This window comes from Pelodiscus sinensis, chromosome 2 (genome assembly GCF_049634645.1).
Source record: "Pelodiscus sinensis isolate JC-2024 chromosome 2, ASM4963464v1, whole genome shotgun sequence".
Taxonomy (NCBI): domain Eukaryota; kingdom Metazoa; phylum Chordata; order Testudines; family Trionychidae; genus Pelodiscus; species Pelodiscus sinensis.
Window position 1 is genome coordinate 29,290,113 of NC_134712.1, and position 17,819 is coordinate 29,307,931.

The window sequence follows — 17,819 nt, forward strand, 5'->3', positions numbered from 1 at the left end:
CGAAAGCTCAAAAATGATACCATCTACATTTTTGTTAGTCTCTAAGATGCTGCAGGACCATTTTTTTTTTTTTAAACAAAATGGTATCAGCAAAAAATAAAATCCACGTTGTTTCCATCCCTTCTGGTCCCCAACCACAACAAACCTGCTCGTTGCGGTTATAAAAAAGGAAACATGATCATCAGCGCCAGAGAAACAGAGGTATTACATTATTCTTTCTTCACTCTCTTCTCCCCCTCCCCACACAGAGAGACAGGAGAATGAATTTTTAAACATTCCCAACATTTATAAATAAGGCAATTAAGAGTAGAAGAACAAAGGTGCATTTTCTGAAATTAAGCACAAAAACAAAGAATTCTTTAAAATTATTTAATTACACAGTCCAGGTAAGCATAATAGATAATACAGTAGCTTTCCCACCACTGAATTATTTACACTCTTTTTTTCTTTAAGTTTGAACCATCTGCTAGAGTTTATGTCCCCATTATCAGACTGTCTTGCAGCAATCACTGTTCTTGTATAAGGAGGGTACTGGGACAGGGCTATTGCAAGAAATATTGTTCCATCAAAGTATGATTTGTAGGGTTGGTGTTTTATTTTTTAAGATCCGGTTACTAGTAGTTCAAGATACTTTATGGGAGATTTCTGGCTTCCAAGATGGCCTGAAGAATGCATTAAAATCAAGCAGTGAGTTGAGTTCTAAAAATACTGGAATCAATACAAATGATGCTTTATGTCATAAGATGGGGATTCTCCTTCCTGCCGGTTGAGTCATCTTAGAACTGCTTGTGTTAGGACAGTTTTACACCAATTTTATTCTGCTCTTTTTTCATTAGCCTTTGTGCCTCTTTCTCCATTTTCTTCCTTTGTTGTTCTGCTGCTCTCTTTTCCCTTTCTGCTATCTTCTGCTGTCTGCAATTTGAAGAGAAAACATCAAGGTCACACATTCAGAACATAGTACGAGTTCTAGCAAGATCCCTTTTATGATGGCTGAATAAATACTCAACTTCTTACTTCAAGAAAATACAGACCCTTGCAACTATGCTTTAAAGTATATTGAGCCAGCAAGCCCCATCAGTGATGATGCCTGGAATTCTGTTATTGCTGTGCTCCTAATTAGGCAGCTATCAGTTAATGGGCCCTATGCTCATGCTCAGGTTAAGCGTTAGTTGAAAGTAGGGATGTTAAATTTCGATTAATTAACTAATCAAATAGTCGATGGGATTTCCATTGACTATTCGACTGGTTGATAAGAACTTCCACATTCTGCCTTTGAAATGTACAAGAGTCCCAGCGGGGTGGGTGTGGGTCTTGTGTATTTCAAAGTGGAAGCGCCCCATGGAGCCTGGGGTCAGGAGAGACTCCCCACTGGCCCCGGGCTCCACCTAGTGTGCCAGCTCTGAAAAGCACAATAGCCCCAGTGGGGACTCTTGTACATTTCAAAGTTGGCTGCTGCTGTGCCCCTGCCTCCTCCAATGGAGTTGGAGGAAATGGGCTTTAAACTGGCTTCCTCCAGCATCCCCTCCTTGCTGCATCTATGATAGAGGCAACAAGGCGGGAGAAGCGACTAGTGTGTCGACTCTCCAATGACTATCTGATAAGCAAAAGCTTATTGGATAGTCGACTAGTTGCTTAGTTACTAGTCGATTAGTTGAAAGAGGGCACATTCTGCCCTTTTTCAAGTGAATTGCTGATGTCAAACACCGCTTCTGTTAAATCTCCCACACTGCATTTTCCACAAATAAGACTATTGGCATCTCCATATCAGAAACCAGTAATTTTTGTATTTTATTCTTAAGCTGTTGATATTTTTATCAATTGCTCTGGCTCAGCACTTGTGTTCCACATTTAAAAGACATACTTTTACACTGCAGAAATTGCATCATGGATTTGATCCAAAAAGCCTACTCAACTTAATGGAAGGATTCCCACTGATTTCAAGGGCTTTGAATCAGGCCCAGTACTAACATCAAGAAAACAAAGAATTTTGTGATCTACAGGAAGAATGTAACTGATTCACTTATCCATCTGTGTAAGACCCACAAGATCACCAGGGAGATATATTTGGAATAAGTTGGGGGTAGTAGACTACTTGTTAAAATGCTGGTTGGTTTTGTTTTTTGTTGTTACTTTTCCATTTTTACATAGTTTTGTATCATGCTTATAAAGAATCAAGATTTTGTATATAGATCTAGTGACATTTCATAGATCTTAAGCAATCATGATAGAAATGTAGCCGTGTTAGTTTGGTGTAGCTGAAACAAAATACAGGACTATGTAGCACTTTAAAGACTAACAAGATGGTTTATTAGATGATGAGCTCATCATCTAATAAACCATCTTGTTAGTCCTGTATTTTGTTTAAGCAATGATGGTTCTTCCAAATGCATTTTTAAGCCTACTAGTCCTATGAACATCCTTAATACATAGGTAAAGCAGGAATTAACTAGGGTAAATAGTTATACAAACAAGTTACTTAAAAAAATCTGTCAGCTTTAAGTTAGAATCAGACCATTCAAAACAAGGGCCTGAGGTTTCTGGACCGAAGAGTTTGCTTGCTTCAAATTCCTCTTTTCTTCTGTGTCTTAACAGGAGCTTCATTTGCCTGCCCACTCCCTTAATGCAATTACTGGAAAATGATTTTCCTCTCAACATCTGCCTGAGATAGACTGGAATGTCTGCCTCCCTTCCCATGACCTTTTCATTGTCATTAACCATCTTGGCTAATAAGCCAGAGAACCAAGAGCTAATCTACCTCTTGAGATTTGTTTTCAGAGTTAACAGAACTCCAAACTATTCTGAGGATGTAATTTCCAAACTGGATGCTTTCACGTCTCCTTCAGTGTTTTTTGGAGACAGTGTAAGGACAAGTACACTGGGAAATATGGATGGAAAATCCATGAAGGCTGTGTACCTTTAGATTCACAGAAACTGTAAGTTAAGGATACGGTCTGTAGAGCAGGGTTGGGCAATAATTTTTGATGGCGGGTGGGGGCTATTCCAAGAATTTGGTAAGTGGTCAAGAGCCGCACTCTTCCATGAAATTGATGAGGTGTGGGATCTGGGATGGAGGCTGGGTGCAGAAGGGAGCTTGAAGTAAGGGATTGGGGCACATGGGGGGGTGGGATCTCAGAGGGAGTTTGGGTGAAGGAGGGGACTGGGATGCACAATGGAGTGCAAAATCTGGAAGAGGGTGTGGGTGCAAGAGAGGATTCTAATCTGGAAGAAGGATGTAGGAGGGGATTGTGACCGGGGGCAGGAATGGATATAAGCGATTTGGGTTGTGATCTGGTGCAGAGAATGGGGGTGAAAATCTGGGAGGGTCTATGGGTGCAGAAGAGGATTCTGATGTGGATGGGGGGTGAAGGGTTTGGGAGGGGGTTGTGACCTGAGGCAGGGGTGCAGATATTTGGGTTGTGACAGGAGTAGGGAATTGGGGTGCAGGGTCTGGAAAGAGGTCTGGATGCAGTAGTGGGAATGCAGGGGGTTTGGCTTATGTGGAGAACAGGTATAAAGGGACAGAGGATTGGGGTGCCAGAGGCGGGCCCTTACCTGAGTGGTTATGGGCAGCTGGGTCCTCAGCCAGGCTCCCTGCCTTACATGCCCCCACATGCTGCTCAAAGCAGCTGCAGGGTCCATGTGCTGCTCTGAACACTGGGAGCTTAGGAGAGGGGGAAAGAGGTGTTTCATGCACTGCCTATTTGACCAATGAGAGCTGTGAAATTGTGCTGGGGCAGCGTGCGAAGCTTCCTCTTTCCTCCCCACCCCCCGGGCTCGCAGCATTCAAAGAAACACATGGCCATCCCAGCAGTTTCTAAGTAGCGCGTGGGTGCGGGGCAGGCAGGGAGTCTGGCTGAGGCTCCCACTGGGCTGTATCTGGCCTATGGACCATATTCTTCTCAGCCCCCTGCAGTAGAGTCTACTTCTCAAATATAATTGGCTAGAAAAAACACTGGGATTAGGCTGTTTACCATTACCTAGATTGTGTTTTAAATTAGCTGTTAGGTCACACCATAGAATATCATTCAATAGCCCAGATTTCTGCTACATTTTGGGCTTGATTCTACCAAGTGCTGAACACTTAACTTCCACTGACATTAATAAGCAAGCCTTTATTCCCTTAAAATATTATGTCACATTAAAACAGGCAGACAGACACTGATCAGAACCACACACATCAGATCAGAGAACCCTCAAACGTTGGATTAGAATATCACTGCTCAAGCCAGCTTTAATTTAAAGCAGAATAGCCTCTCAACAGGTTACCACCAGGACAGAAATTAAAAAGCAAAAGAAACATCAACCTATTCCAGTGTATCCCTGAGACACCTTCTTCCTGCTATTGCTCTCTGAGCCCAGATCTTTACCAAATAAAGGATTTGTTCAAAGGGTCAGCTCTCTTTTTGTGTGCTCATAGCAACTATCATGGAATTTGCTAGAGTTAACAAGATACCATTTGTTCATTTTATTTTTCCTGTTGGTTACATTTTCTCAGGAGTGGGAGATGTGTGGCTGATTCCACAATCCAGAGTGAGGGACTGACGCCATCTTCTGTATTTGATGAGCAATAACAGATAGGGAGGTAAAGAGGATCCAAAATTATTCCATGGTTTTGTTAAGGAGGGTGGGCATGGATTATGCAATTTAAATATGTAGGCAATAAATCTGCCAGCTCTCTTGCAAACTTCCTAAAGGGCGGGATTAAAATATGAGAGTTTTGATGAACTGGAAGAGAGAATGAAAAATAAATCCAGCTCATAAAAAATGCGTTTTTACACAAGTCCAATGTTATATCAATTGCACAAGTCCAATGCTATATCAATTGCATAGACAGAATACGAGAGAAAAAGTTAAGAGAAGACTAGATCATTTGGTCTGACCTCTTATATAACACAGGCCATTCCATTTTACCCAGTTACCCTATAGTGGACCCAATGTGAGTCTTTGGCTAAAACATAACTTCCAGAAAGGCAATCAGTCTTGATCTGAAAAGATCAGATGGCGGCAAATGTACCCTTTCCCTTGTCTGTTAAAATAGTTAAATCACTCTTGCTGTTAAACTGTACATAATTTGTAATTTGGTCTGGCTTCAGACCCTAGCCATAGTTTCTTCTTGTGCCTTTCTATGGCAGACTAAAGAGCCCATGAGTACCTGGTATTTCTCCCTGGGAAGGTTCTTGTAGGGTCTCTAGCCTCTGTGAGAAGCTGTGAATGGGCAACAGTGGATGGATTACTTGAGGACTACCTGAAGCAAAATGCAGGACAATGTAGCACTTTAAAGACTAACAAGATGGTTTATTAGATGATGAGCTTTCGTGGGCCAGACCCACTTCCTCAGATCAAATAGTGGAAGAAAGTAGTCACAACCATATATACCAAAGGATACAATTAAAAAAATGAACAAATATGAAAAGGACAAATCACATTGCAGAACAGAAGGGGGATGCGGGGGGGTGGGAAGGGGGAGGAAGGAAGGTAAGTGTCTGAATTGCTGATATTAAAGGTAGGGAGAGTGGGATGTTTGTGAGTTAATGGTATTACAGGTGATAATTGGGGAAACTGTCTTGGTAATGGGTGAGAAAGTTCAAAGTCTTGTTAAGTCCTTGTTGGCAAGTATCGAATTTTAACATAAATGACAGTTCAGAGGATTCCCTTTCAAGTGCAGATGTAAAAGGTCTTTGTAGCAGAATGCAGGTGGCTAAGTCATTTAGAGAGTGTCCTTTCTGGTTAAAGTGGCAAGAAACTGTTTTCGCTTTGTGATCTTGTCTGATATCTTGAGGACTACCTGTTTTGTTCAGTGGATAGTCAGAAGAAAAGATAGAGGGTCAGATGGACCATGGTCTGCCCCAGAAAGGCTGTTCTTTTGTTCTTGTACATAGCAATAGTCACTTCTCAATCTTCTTTTTGATAAACAAGTCAAGCTCTTTTAGTCTCTCACTGTAATGCATTTTCTTCAATCTCGAAACCATTTTTTAATGTGTTCTGTGTCCTCTCCAATTTTTCAACATCCTTTTTAAAAATGAACACCAGATCTGTTTGCAGCATTCGTCTCACCAATGTCTCATAGGAAGGTAAAATCAACTCCCTCTTCTTACTCCCATTTATACCCCCGCAGGAGCACACTAATCCTTTTGGACACAGCATCACACTGTGAGCTAATGCTAACTTGCTTGTCCTTTATAACCCCCTAAAGCCTATTCAGAGCCTCTGCTTTCCATGAGGCAGTTCCCCACACTAAGTATGCGCTGCATTTCTTGTGTCTAGATATAGGAATAGCTGCCTTACATGTTTCTGTGCGCTATTCTGTCCTGTGTGGGCTGGCTAAGTGGTCAAGAGCTAAGCTGGGGAAAGACTGAAAGAGGCATGAAAATCATCTGCATATATGTAAAATATGGTTATAAAAAAAGTCAGGAATCCATTAATTCTACTAATCAAGGGGCAGAACAAGTTATGGGTTTGAGGTTCAAAAAGATTACTAAAAACTATTAAGCAAATTAACTAGGAATGTTAGCGCATAGTCGGTAAATGATTTACCAATACACCTGGTCTTATGGATTAATCCAAACAGCTACACGCACTCACCCCAGCCTTGCTGCTGCAGGCTCCCTCTGATAGAGAGGCAGCAGTGTGGAGGGTGCCGGGAGCAGGCTTGTGCTCGGGGGGGGGAGGAGGCGGGGGAGCCAGCAGCAGTGTGTGTTGGGGAAATGGAAGGGGGGGAAGAAGACAGGTGGGATACCAGCACGGCCTCTGTCCACGATGGGCCCAGGCCCCCCCAACACACACACACAGGGGGTGTCACCTTGGAGTTACTGTGTGCATACTTTAGAGTCATCTTAACTCTGACAACAAATCTCAAAAGGTAGATTAGCCCTTAGTTCTTTGTCTTGTTGGTAAAGATGGTTAATGATAATGGAGAGGGCGTGGGAAGGGAGACAGATGTGCCAGTCTTGTGTGTGTCTCAAGGAGGTGTTGAGAGGAAAATAATTTTCCAGTAATTGCATTAAGGGAGTGGGCAGGCAAATGAAGCTCCTGTTAAAGCACAGAAAAAAAAATAGGAATTTGAAGAAAGCAAACTCTTCCGACCAGAAACTTCAGGCCCTTGTTTTGAATGGTCTGATTCTAACCCAAGGCTGACAGATTTTTTCAAAGTAGCTTATTTGTATAACTATTTACCCTCCATAATTTCAGCTGTACCTGTGTATTAAGGATGGTCAAAGGACTGGTAAGTGTAAAAATGCATTTGGAAGAAACATCACTGCATAAGATCTATGCAGCAGCAGGAGAGCGGAGATCTCTACCCCCCCTTACCGCACAAGTACAATGCGTGACATTCAGCCTAACTTGGACAGTTAGCTTTTGCCTTTCTCCACTTTTATTTTTTAAAAGCAAAGGAGAGCATAACGTCAGTGTACTGATAAATTTTCCCAATTAAAAACGTCGGGAACAATTAAAGATTACCAAAAGCAATGTTAACTCAGCCATGCTGCATATACAGATAATGTTTTTATTTTCCAGTTAAAATGCATAGCTTAATAGAAAGAGACAGAAAACAGATCCACATTAACACTGCCAATATAAACCTTTACATTCCTTAGTAGAATATGAATTGTGCAGTGCTAAAAGTGTATTCAAGATGTATGTTACACATGTATTTACATTATACTTCAGCACACAAATTAACACATGAAGGGAGTGCTAAATTTTTTAATCCTAATTCAGTATGGACAAAATATAAATTTCCAAATTCGGAAACTGGTATTGTTCAAAAATGTGTTTAACCCATTCTCACAGTCATTAAATAAATGAAAAAATGTTCTAAAAACAGATACTGTGGTGCTGAACTCACTATACGAATCTAAACAGAACAGTCTTTAAGCATAATAGCATATGGACAGCCTTCAGCATTAGACTGGGAAAGGATATAAAATATTCTAAGATTGTGTAATATTGCACTAGATCCCTTGACATTCTAGAGCTGTAACATTGTATCCCCTTTCCTCTTCATTTTAATACCGGTAAAGAATTTTTAAATAAATATTCATGCTGACACTGTAATAAACTAGTGATGTTTACAAAAAGTCCTATTTGTTAATTTAACGGAACAAGTAAGAACATGGTTGAGTCTGTGTGATTCAAGAATTTACTTAATATTTCTGCTGCATTTTCAACTTAAAAAAAAAAACTTTCTTTCTTTACATGCTGTCTTAAACTGCTGAACATCATTTCTCAGCTTTGAATTTACTGCAAGGTATGTATTCCACAAGTGCTTCCAGAACCACCACATTGAAAGATGTTTCTGGTACAAGGTTTTTAATTGTGATTTTACTATTTGTATTTTCTAGTGAATATTTTTTTCCACTTATGTACACTGCTAATAATTTTAGTTGTAATGTGGAACTGTGCAGAGTATACTTCATCTTATTTCTAAAATGTAAAGCAATTAATGCTGCTTCTTATTACACTAAATCCTATTCTTATATAAACAAGTTTTTAATATGTCAAATTCTTGGCATGTGTGAATAGGGTTGTAATGGAAGGAGAGCATATAATATAACATTTGTACATATTAGGGAGGTTAGACTGAGTAACTGAATAGTCATGTAGCCATATGAAATCTTAGCAGTTACATGACCATTTTATAGTCCCCAGAGGTGAGGCCAGCAGCCAGCTGGATCCCAGCACCGCGCCTGGGGGGGCCAGTCCACAAGGGGAGCCAGTTTAAAACTGGCTTCCCACACAGACCAGCTACCTGCCACCCCATGTTCCATGGGATGCTGAGCAGCCTCGGCATGTGGAGAGCTCAGATGTGATGTAGATAGAGGCTCCTTCACAGCTGCCTCCATTATCCTGTCCCCCGCCTCCATGCTGCTGCCTCTAATGGGGAGGGAGGCGGCACTGGGGAGTTGGTGCGAGGGGAGGAGACACCGGTTCCACCTAGCACTGGCTCCTGCCTACTCCCTCCCCCAACCTCTGTAGAAGGCAGCAAGAGGGAGGGTGGGAGATGAGGCACGCAGGTTCACTGGAGCTGGTATGTGTGGGGAGCTGGCTTGAAAGCCTGCCTGCCTCACCCTCCGCGCTGCTGCCCCTGCAGCACTGGGGGTGAGCGGGCGGATCCAGTGCTCTTGGGGCTTTTAAGCCAGCTTCTCTCACCCGCTGCTGCCTCTGATACAGAGGCAGCAAGGTTGGGGGGCAGGGAGCATGTAGTTGACAAGATTAAGTGAAAAGCCCAGGTTTACTGGTTAATTGTGCAGTCGTCTATGTGATGACATCCTTAGTATATACTGAAGGCTGGGGGGGGGGGGAGGGGGAGAGTGAAATCGTATATAATGCATATTCTGAAAATTAAGTAGGATTGTTAGATTGTAAAGTTGGCTGAAATACGATTGTGCTAAAATGTATTCAACCTGGGTTAGCTACAGAATTGTTTAAATTACCTAAGAACTTCTTCTGCCTGCCAGGCAGCATCTTCCTCTTCTTCCCAGGCATTAGTATTTTCCTGCCAGGTATCCAAGTCTCCCAATTCAGGCTGCAAACAAAAGACCAAGAATATAATAAACATACTCAGACCATCTCCCCATCTCATTTCCATATAAATTATGTTGAAATTGAGATAGCAAGACTAGTTAGTGTTAATGGTTTTATACAGCTGCTTTATGATAGGAGAGGATCTTTTCCATGTTAATACTGGTAGTTTTGATTTTCCCCAACCATCTCCTCCATCCCCCGCAAAAAACACCACAAAATCAACAAGCCACACTGAAGAACTTAGAAAAAAGTACCCATTGATCTGAATGAAGCGAAAACAAATACTGAAAGGAGCCAGTCTGCTTTATTTAGAACCAGATCCCTAGCATCTGCCTACCTTCCTGAATTTTCTAGATTCTACAAAAGTCCCCACCCGCTGCTACTCATGCAATGCTTCCCCACATTCTAATCTACTGTATTATCTATTTTAGGTATTCATCTGGCCTCAGTTACAGTAATGTGAAGTGATGTGATCCCTGAAGAAGCCCCTAGCGTAGATGCAGTTATACCAGTAAAGCTGCACTTTCTACCAGTACAATTTGTTTTATCCATTGGGGGTGGTTTTACTCTACTGCTGTAAAGTGCAGCTTTGCTGATACAGCTGTGTCCACTCTAGGAGAGCATACAGGAATATAATAGTATTCCTGTACTGAGAAAATGCTGCCACTATAGACACAGCTTAAGTGACCTGTTGAAGGTTACATAGGAAGCCTGTGGGCGCGCAGGGAACTGAACTCACATGTCTTGAGATCCACTAGTGTCCTTTCCTCAAACCTTCACGATGCCATCTTTTTCCCCTCCCTATCTAAGGCTACGTATACACTACAGGTCTTTATCGGAAAAAGGTACGCAAATTGTGCTCTGTAATTTGCGTACCTTTTTCCAATAGTTTTTTCAGAAGAGGTTTTTCCAAAATTTGGCCGGTCTACACTGGGCCTAATTTCAGAAAAAACACACCTCTTTCAGAAGAGCCTTTCTTCCTCGTGGAAGGAAGAATACAGGGCTCCCGAAAGAGCATGTTTTCTCTTCAACAAATAAAAGTGTAAGAGCAGACGCATTCCCTGGATACAGCGGAGTTTTTCCGGTATCCTGGAAAAACCCTCTAGTCTAGACATAGCCTAAGATGAGAGAGTTTCTAGGATTTTCTTATTGATCCTCAATAGACATAAAAACCTCGATGCTTTCAACACTTCTCTTTTCAAGTGAACAACAGTTTTCACGCAGACAAATTAGAACTCGGTATTTTTAATGCAAAAACTCTACCACAGGTCTATTGTCTGTACATACTTTTACAGTTCAGTGACAAGTTATTAGAAGCAGAGGTGATGCAAGAAATAAAATTTGAATATTTATAAAAAGCCCATTCTGACATTCTAAAAGGTATCACTCATTTACAGAGTACAATATATCATCAGAGTACTTGGCAAAAAAGTGACATCCTACCAATACTCCGAGTTATACAAGTTTCACTTGATTTTATATATGATGCATACCCCACATTTTTTATCCTACATATACCTTGTTTGTTGTCAAGAAAAACGATTGCCAGCACATAAGCACATGAAGAGCAATACAAATTGTTCTTCCACTTTTTCACTGTGGGATTAATAGGTTATCTCCATAAAACCTAAAGCTCTCTGGTTTAGGAGATATGGTAATATTCAGGGTCTCTCATACTAATTTCCAGATGGCTGACTTGTATTCCTTTCTGCTCATCTCCTCTTTTCAAGAGCTAGGCAAACAACACCACATAGTGACAGTACTAATTCAACTAATTCTCCAATTCAAATTCAGCATGGTCTACTCAAATAGCTTTTATTCTTTATCAAGAATTCAGGTAATTTATAGCCACTTAGTATCCCTTCCTCCCCACCAGACATTCCTCTCTGCTGAGGAGCAAACTATTACATAGCAAGAAAAGAATCAAAACAAATAGCATACTTACAGACTGGTGAATAAAAGGAATATCTTGTGTAGCTGCTAATCTACTAGAAAATCCTGCATTTCCATCTGGGATCCCAAAATTTAAAGGATCTCTTTTTTTAATAACAATCTGAAAGATAACATTGAAAAGGGGGGGGGATGTCAGTTTATACCATTATTGATAAGAATATGATGCAATGCTGAAGAAAGAGTAACATGATACACCTATATGTTTTACTAGGCAAAATGCCAAACCAAATCCTTTAAAAGAAGGGCACCAAGTAATTTACATTTTTTCCACTTGATAATTTGAGTGCTCCATTTCTACCAGTAGACAGACAGACACACAGGAGTAGGTAGGGTGGTTAAAAATTCAACAATTTTAAAAAAAATTGATTTTTTAACTTAAAATCAGATTTTTTGATAAAATACTTTGAGGAAAAAACCCATCTAATGACAGCTTTAATTAAGAAACATAGCTCAAATATATTTCATCATGGAATAGGGATTATAAATTTTATAGTATAAGAAAATATATTCATGTAATATTTAAGAAAAGTTTTGTAAATGAGTTCTAATAATCCAGGGGTAGGTAATAATTTTGGAAGGGGGAGGGGCACTTCACAAATTTTGGAAGTGGTTGCCGGCCAAACCAAAAAGGGTGGGGCCTTGAGCAGAAGAGGTGGGGCTGAGAATGGCCCTGCTGGGTTCAGTGACCTTATTTTCTGAACCAGCTGCAGCTAGCAAGAACAGTTTAATATAATTTACGAAACAGATTAACCATTTTAACTATCTCATGTTAGTTTATCAAAAAGCCTCCCATTTATGTTATATTAACGTAAGAAAGGATCAGCGGTTTTTCTGCTTTTGATATGCAGTTTTATCTTATTAGCTAACAAACCAAAACACTGGAACAGAACAGCAATTATGAACATGGCTAATTACATAAAATAGCAAGACAAGATTTTTTACAGATAATACAATTTTTGTATTAGACAGGCATGTCTGGAACTCCATGTTTTCATCAGACACAAGTCTCTCAACTAAAATATTTATACATAAATCTCTCAATTTCCATAGTGAAAAATGTAATTTCACAATTTGGTTTCAGTGTAACCCCATGCAACCCCCCAGAAGAGGCAGGACCAAGAGACGTTGAGTGCTCCCTACCCCCAGACCCTGATTAGCCTAGAGGTGGGGGAGTGTATGAAGTCTTTGCCCCCGGCCTGCCAGGGGCACCAGGAGCCTACAGGGAACTGCCAGCTGTTTTGAACAGCTAGCGGTTCCCTGTAGGTGCTGCATGCCCCTGCGGGTGTGGGGAGACTTCTTGTGCTCCCTCCATCCCCAGGCCCATTAGGGCCCCCCTAGCAAGGAAGGAAGAGCACAGCAGCATCAGGAGGGGGGGATGAAGGGAAGCATTCTCCTTAGTTTTTGGAGGTGCCTCGCCTCCCTCCCTGTGCCTCCCAGACACTGGGAAGGGCCTGGGGGTGGTGGAGTAGACAGTTTCTGGGTCCTCCTCCCTACTCTGCCAGGGGCACACAGTTCCCCTGGTGTTGTGCGCCCCTGGTGAGGGGAGACTTCACATACTCCCCCTGCCTCCAGGCCAATCAGGGCCTGGGGGATGGGGGAGGAGAGCGCAGGCAAAGTCTCTCGCTACCCACCCCGCCAGGGGTGCCCAGTTCTCTGTGGCAGGGTGGGACAGATAGCAAGACACTTTGCATGCTTCCCTCCCCCGCAGACCAATCTGGGCCTGAAAGCAGGGGATCATGAAAAGTGTCCTCCCCCCGGCCAGGGGTACACAGTTCCCTCTGGTGTTGCATGGCCCTGGCCAGGAGAGAAGACTTTGTGCGCTCCCCCATCCCCAGGATCCCCAGGTCCTGATTGGCCTGGGGATAGGGGAGTGGCAGGGCATCTGCAGGCCAGGTCAACCTGCTAGACAGGCCGGATCTGGCCCATAGCGGCCCCTTTGCACATCCCTGAGTTAGCGCATCCAAATTAGATACCAGAAATAGGGCTGCTGAATTTGTGTCAAAAAGCCCCCACATTTATAACTGACCTATAAACGATTTCAAAAGTTTCATAAACTGATTTAATAAGTGTATTTGAAAGCCAGAAACCTACTTTCTGTGTTTTTCTTATAGTTGGCGTCATGTCCTTAAAATAATCAGGCTCCAGTTGTTCTGAAGCATTCTGTTGTGTGGCCACGTTCCCATTACCACCTTCAATCTTCACACAGGTTGGTGCATCTTCATCCCATGATGTCCAATCTTCTACTTCAGACTAAACAGAATTGAACAAGTTCATTTTAGCATTTGACTTTTAAGTGGAGGGCTATAACATTTTATTGATTCAACAGGATTGGTGGATTTGCTGTTTACTCCATATCACCCAACCCTTTAAAGACATTACCTGTTTAGGAACAGATGAATAATCCACTGTAGTTGGCAAAGTTATTTGGTCTCCACTTAACTTTCGTCCTCTTCCAGACCTGAAAGAGAAATGTAGGATTCCTCCAACGTCTGAGAACATGAGCACTACATTAAAAATAAAGAGTTGCTGAAGGCTAAATGATCTACTGGAAGAAAGGAACTTGGTAAAAATCACGGCTAAATCAACAGTTAACAGAAATAAGGAAACTCAAGACATGGTTCTAATGCAATGCTGATAATAGGATTAAAAAGGGAATCACTAAAATTAATATCTAAGCTGAAAACAATATGTTTGCTTTCATAATTTAAGGTGATGTTAATAAGAGTTTTAGAAGTCCAATTTACTTCCCGTTTATATACTTGCTTTATACATTTTGCACGTCTCTCAGCTTGGGCAATGGATTTTATAATCAATTTCACTTTCAAAATTCTGTGCTTCAATATTTGGGTAGCAAACACTGCAGATGATGTTTGTTCAAAGACAACTTTTCCCTTAGAATTTTTAATTCCTTGGGAACACCTCTATAAGCTTTTAGGTTTTATAAAAAGGTGTGAATTTTACACATTTATATTTTGAAATAAGTTTTCCTATAATGGGGTAACAAAATAGAGATTATTGCTACAATTCTATTGGTAGAGACAGGCAGGAAAGGGTTAAACAAAATACAAAATTCACAGCTGCTATTCAACCTATAACACCATTTTAAAGTTGCAGTTTTATCCATCCAACCAGGAAATTTCCTTAGAAGAAGAAGAAGAAGAAGAAAGTATGACCTGGATTGAATCCCTAATGATCAGGGGAGACTGCCCTGTACCTGGCCTGTAACCCTGGATGCCTTACATGCTCAGTTGCTGTACTTCACTACCCAGATACCAACAGTCAGCAGAAAACAAGCAGTTCCTTGAGGTGTGCATGCTGGTGCAGTCCTAAATAAGCAAACTGACTCCAGCAGCCCGCCTTCCACACAATAGCCCTACCTTGGTCTCCAGCAGCATTGGTTACTACTTCAATGGCAACCCCAGAATAGAATACTGAGAAGTAAAGATTTGTTGCCTCAGAGAGACAGATGCACAGTTTGTTATTTTAACTGACATTAACAATCACTTCAAACACAGCACTGGAATGGTTTAAATTCAAAGTTTATTACTCGAAAACTGGTTTTATATGAGTTCAAATACAAGTCAAATATGGTTACAAGCAAATAAAACAGACTTTCCAGTGGCTAAAATCTAACTCAACAAGCTACGTTCTTACCAATCTTTCTGCCTTCCAGCCAAGGCTTTCTTTCAGTCAGGAGCTTCCACAGAAATACAAGGTCCTGGTTTCCCTTGTCTTCCTAGGTGAAAGATGCCAAGATGGCTTTGTCTTTGCTGATCACTTTCAAAATTCACTGATCATGTTTCAAGAAGTATGAAGACCTCATCTTGTTCTTCCTATCCCCCTGCTGATTTCTATGTAAACAAAGTGTCCATTGTTTTGATTCCACCATTCTTTATTTAAATAAAAAGGAAGATAGCTGCCTTGTCTCCTGTCTGTGGAAAAAAAGAGTTCTCTCCCTTTTTCTGGGCACAGATTTTCAAGCATAATATTAGCTGAGTATCCATAATTCCTCATATAGTTATCACAGTCATCTTTGTCACCAGTTTGTGTATGATCTTTTTGAAAGATCCAGTTTAGATACAGATAATAACTGGGCTTGGATACAGTCAGGTCAATTGAAACTCACTGCTACATAACAAGGAATATTTTGCCATCTGGTTCTGGGGTTCTCATAGGGTCACACCTTCCCCCCTTACAAAGCTACAGGAGGGTTAGACCCAGAGGAAGCAGATCAGAACCTTCTTTCCTGGACAGGGAACCTGCCACCTTTTCTAGTCCCACCCATATAGGGGAAAAAAAGGTCTATTTTCTCTCCATTGTCTGATCACAGTCTCCAAGATGCAATTATTTGAGAGTATCCACTATTTTACTTACACACTAGTATGAACATTTCAAAGTGATATTAATGATCTCTGTGTTACTAGATTTCAAATGACATTACATGGCATCTTAAATAAATATCACTACATCAAAGTGTGAGGTGTAGTAAATACAAGTCTGGCCAGAGCTGCTGACACTGTAATGAACCACCAATGTCCTGCTATTTCACAGGAATTACAGTCTTATAAGAACTTCGTGGTAAATTAACATTTCAAAATGGATGTCTCTACATAATTTTCTTTAACAATGCTATTAAATCAAGTTAGAATAAATGTACTGTTGCTGATACAATATGTGATACGTTATTTGGTTTTGTTGTTTTTTTTTAATAAAATGACTACTTGCTAGATGAGTATGAACCTCATATCTTCCAACAGCATGATCTTCAACAGTACAGTAAAACTCCGGCATCCAATGCTCCGGCACTCCTGATGGTCCAGCACCATCAGGAACCCAGAAGTGCTCGGGGCAGCCGGACAATTGGAGCTGCTCTGCGCCTAGCTTCCCCGATTCAGCCGTTGCTGAAACTGACCAGCAGCTGAATCGAGGAAGCTGGGGGCAGAGCAGCTGGGGTGCTGTCGGGTTGGTCTCGCAGCACCGAGGGGCGGCGCTACGGGACCAACCCAGCAGCACCCCAGCTCCTCTGCTGCAGGCGTCCCCGATTCAGCTGCTGCCGAAACTGACCAGCAGCGGCTGAATCGGGGACGCCTGGGACAGAGCTGGACTATCGGAAGGGGGGGCTATGAGGGGTCTGGGGTGGCATCCCCCGTACCCCACCTCAGACCCCTCATAGCCCTCCCTTCTGATAGTCCAGCATAGCTGATAGTCCGGCACCCCCTGGGTCCTAAAGGTGCCGGATTATCAGAAGTTTACTGTACAATCATCAATCAGTAGGTCCTGTCTATACTACAGTATTACCACAACTATAGTTTCAGCAGTGAAAACTACAGATTAGATCAAGTTCCAGCTTTTTTCAATACTGTGTCATTTAACTCGTCTCTGATTGTCTATATATTTAGCATACAACAAGCTGGGATGTCAATCTACAGCACAGCAGCTGGAGTGCACTAACTGGTCTGGTAGACCCTACCGCCAAGCATGAGAAGTTCCACAGTGTGCTCTGATCCATTGTTGTCTGAAACTTTTAATGCAGTAGTTTTCAACCTTTCCAGATCACTGTCCCCCTTTCAAGAATCTGATGTGTCTTATGTACCTCAAGTTTCACCTCACTTAAAAACTTACAAAATCAGACATAAAAATGCAAAAGTATCACAGCACACTATTACTGAAAAACTGCTTACGGTCTCATTTTTTACCATAATTATAAAGTATGTCAAATGAAATACAAATATTGTACTTATATTTCAGTGTATAGTATACAGAGCAGTATAAAACAAAACACTGTCTATAAAGTTTTAGTTTGAACTGATTTTGCTAATACTTTTATGTTGCTTGTTGTAAAATTAGGCAGATATCCTGATGAATTGATGTACTCTGTGAGAGACCTTTGAGTTACCCCCAAAGGTACATGGATTCCTGGTTGAGAGCCATTGTTCTAGTGCATGGCAGCAGCATCCAGGTGGCTTCTTAGTGCACACCAAACTGGCATGTTGTAGATTCACATCCAAGCTTATCATGCACTAAATTGAAATACAAAGAAACCTTCATATTTACCACTACAGCCCCTACTGTTGCACATAAGTGAAGAATTAGAGGTCCAAATTTCCCTCACATTGACAGTACAACATGGGATGGTGCAGAGTACATCTTCGAGCTGTACAGTCTTTTCTTCCTTTTTCCAACTGAGAGATCAGTTTCTGAAGTCAGCCATATAGAGCCTGAAAGCTTCAGGCCATTGCTCCTTAAGAAATTCTTACCTACTAGGAGATATATAAGTAACTGGGAAAGAAACTGAAGGACTCAATGAATACACGTATCAGTCTGAAGGCTCTGACTGTAAT

General features: G+C 41.5%; 1 protein-coding gene across 5 annotated transcripts in view; it reads right to left on the reverse strand.

Moving 5' to 3' along the window:
* Positions 1-355: 355 nt before the first annotated feature.
* EBAG9 (estrogen receptor binding site associated antigen 9) overlaps positions 356-17,819 on the reverse strand; it is a 41,903-nt gene continuing 24,439 nt past the window's right edge. For all 5 annotated transcript variants that reach the window (XM_075920213.1, XM_014573536.3, XM_014573537.3 and 2 more), the window contains 5 exons: positions 13,858-13,936; positions 13,570-13,728; positions 11,471-11,578; positions 9,435-9,526; positions 356-912 (listed from right to left, as the gene is read on the reverse strand). In XM_075920213.1, the coding sequence (XP_075776328.1) occupies positions 792-912; positions 9,435-9,526; positions 11,471-11,578; positions 13,570-13,728; positions 13,858-13,936 (559 nt within the window). In that variant the 3' untranslated portion in view covers positions 356-791. The remainder of the gene's footprint in view (positions 913-9,434; positions 9,527-11,470; positions 11,579-13,569; positions 13,729-13,857; positions 13,937-17,819) is intronic.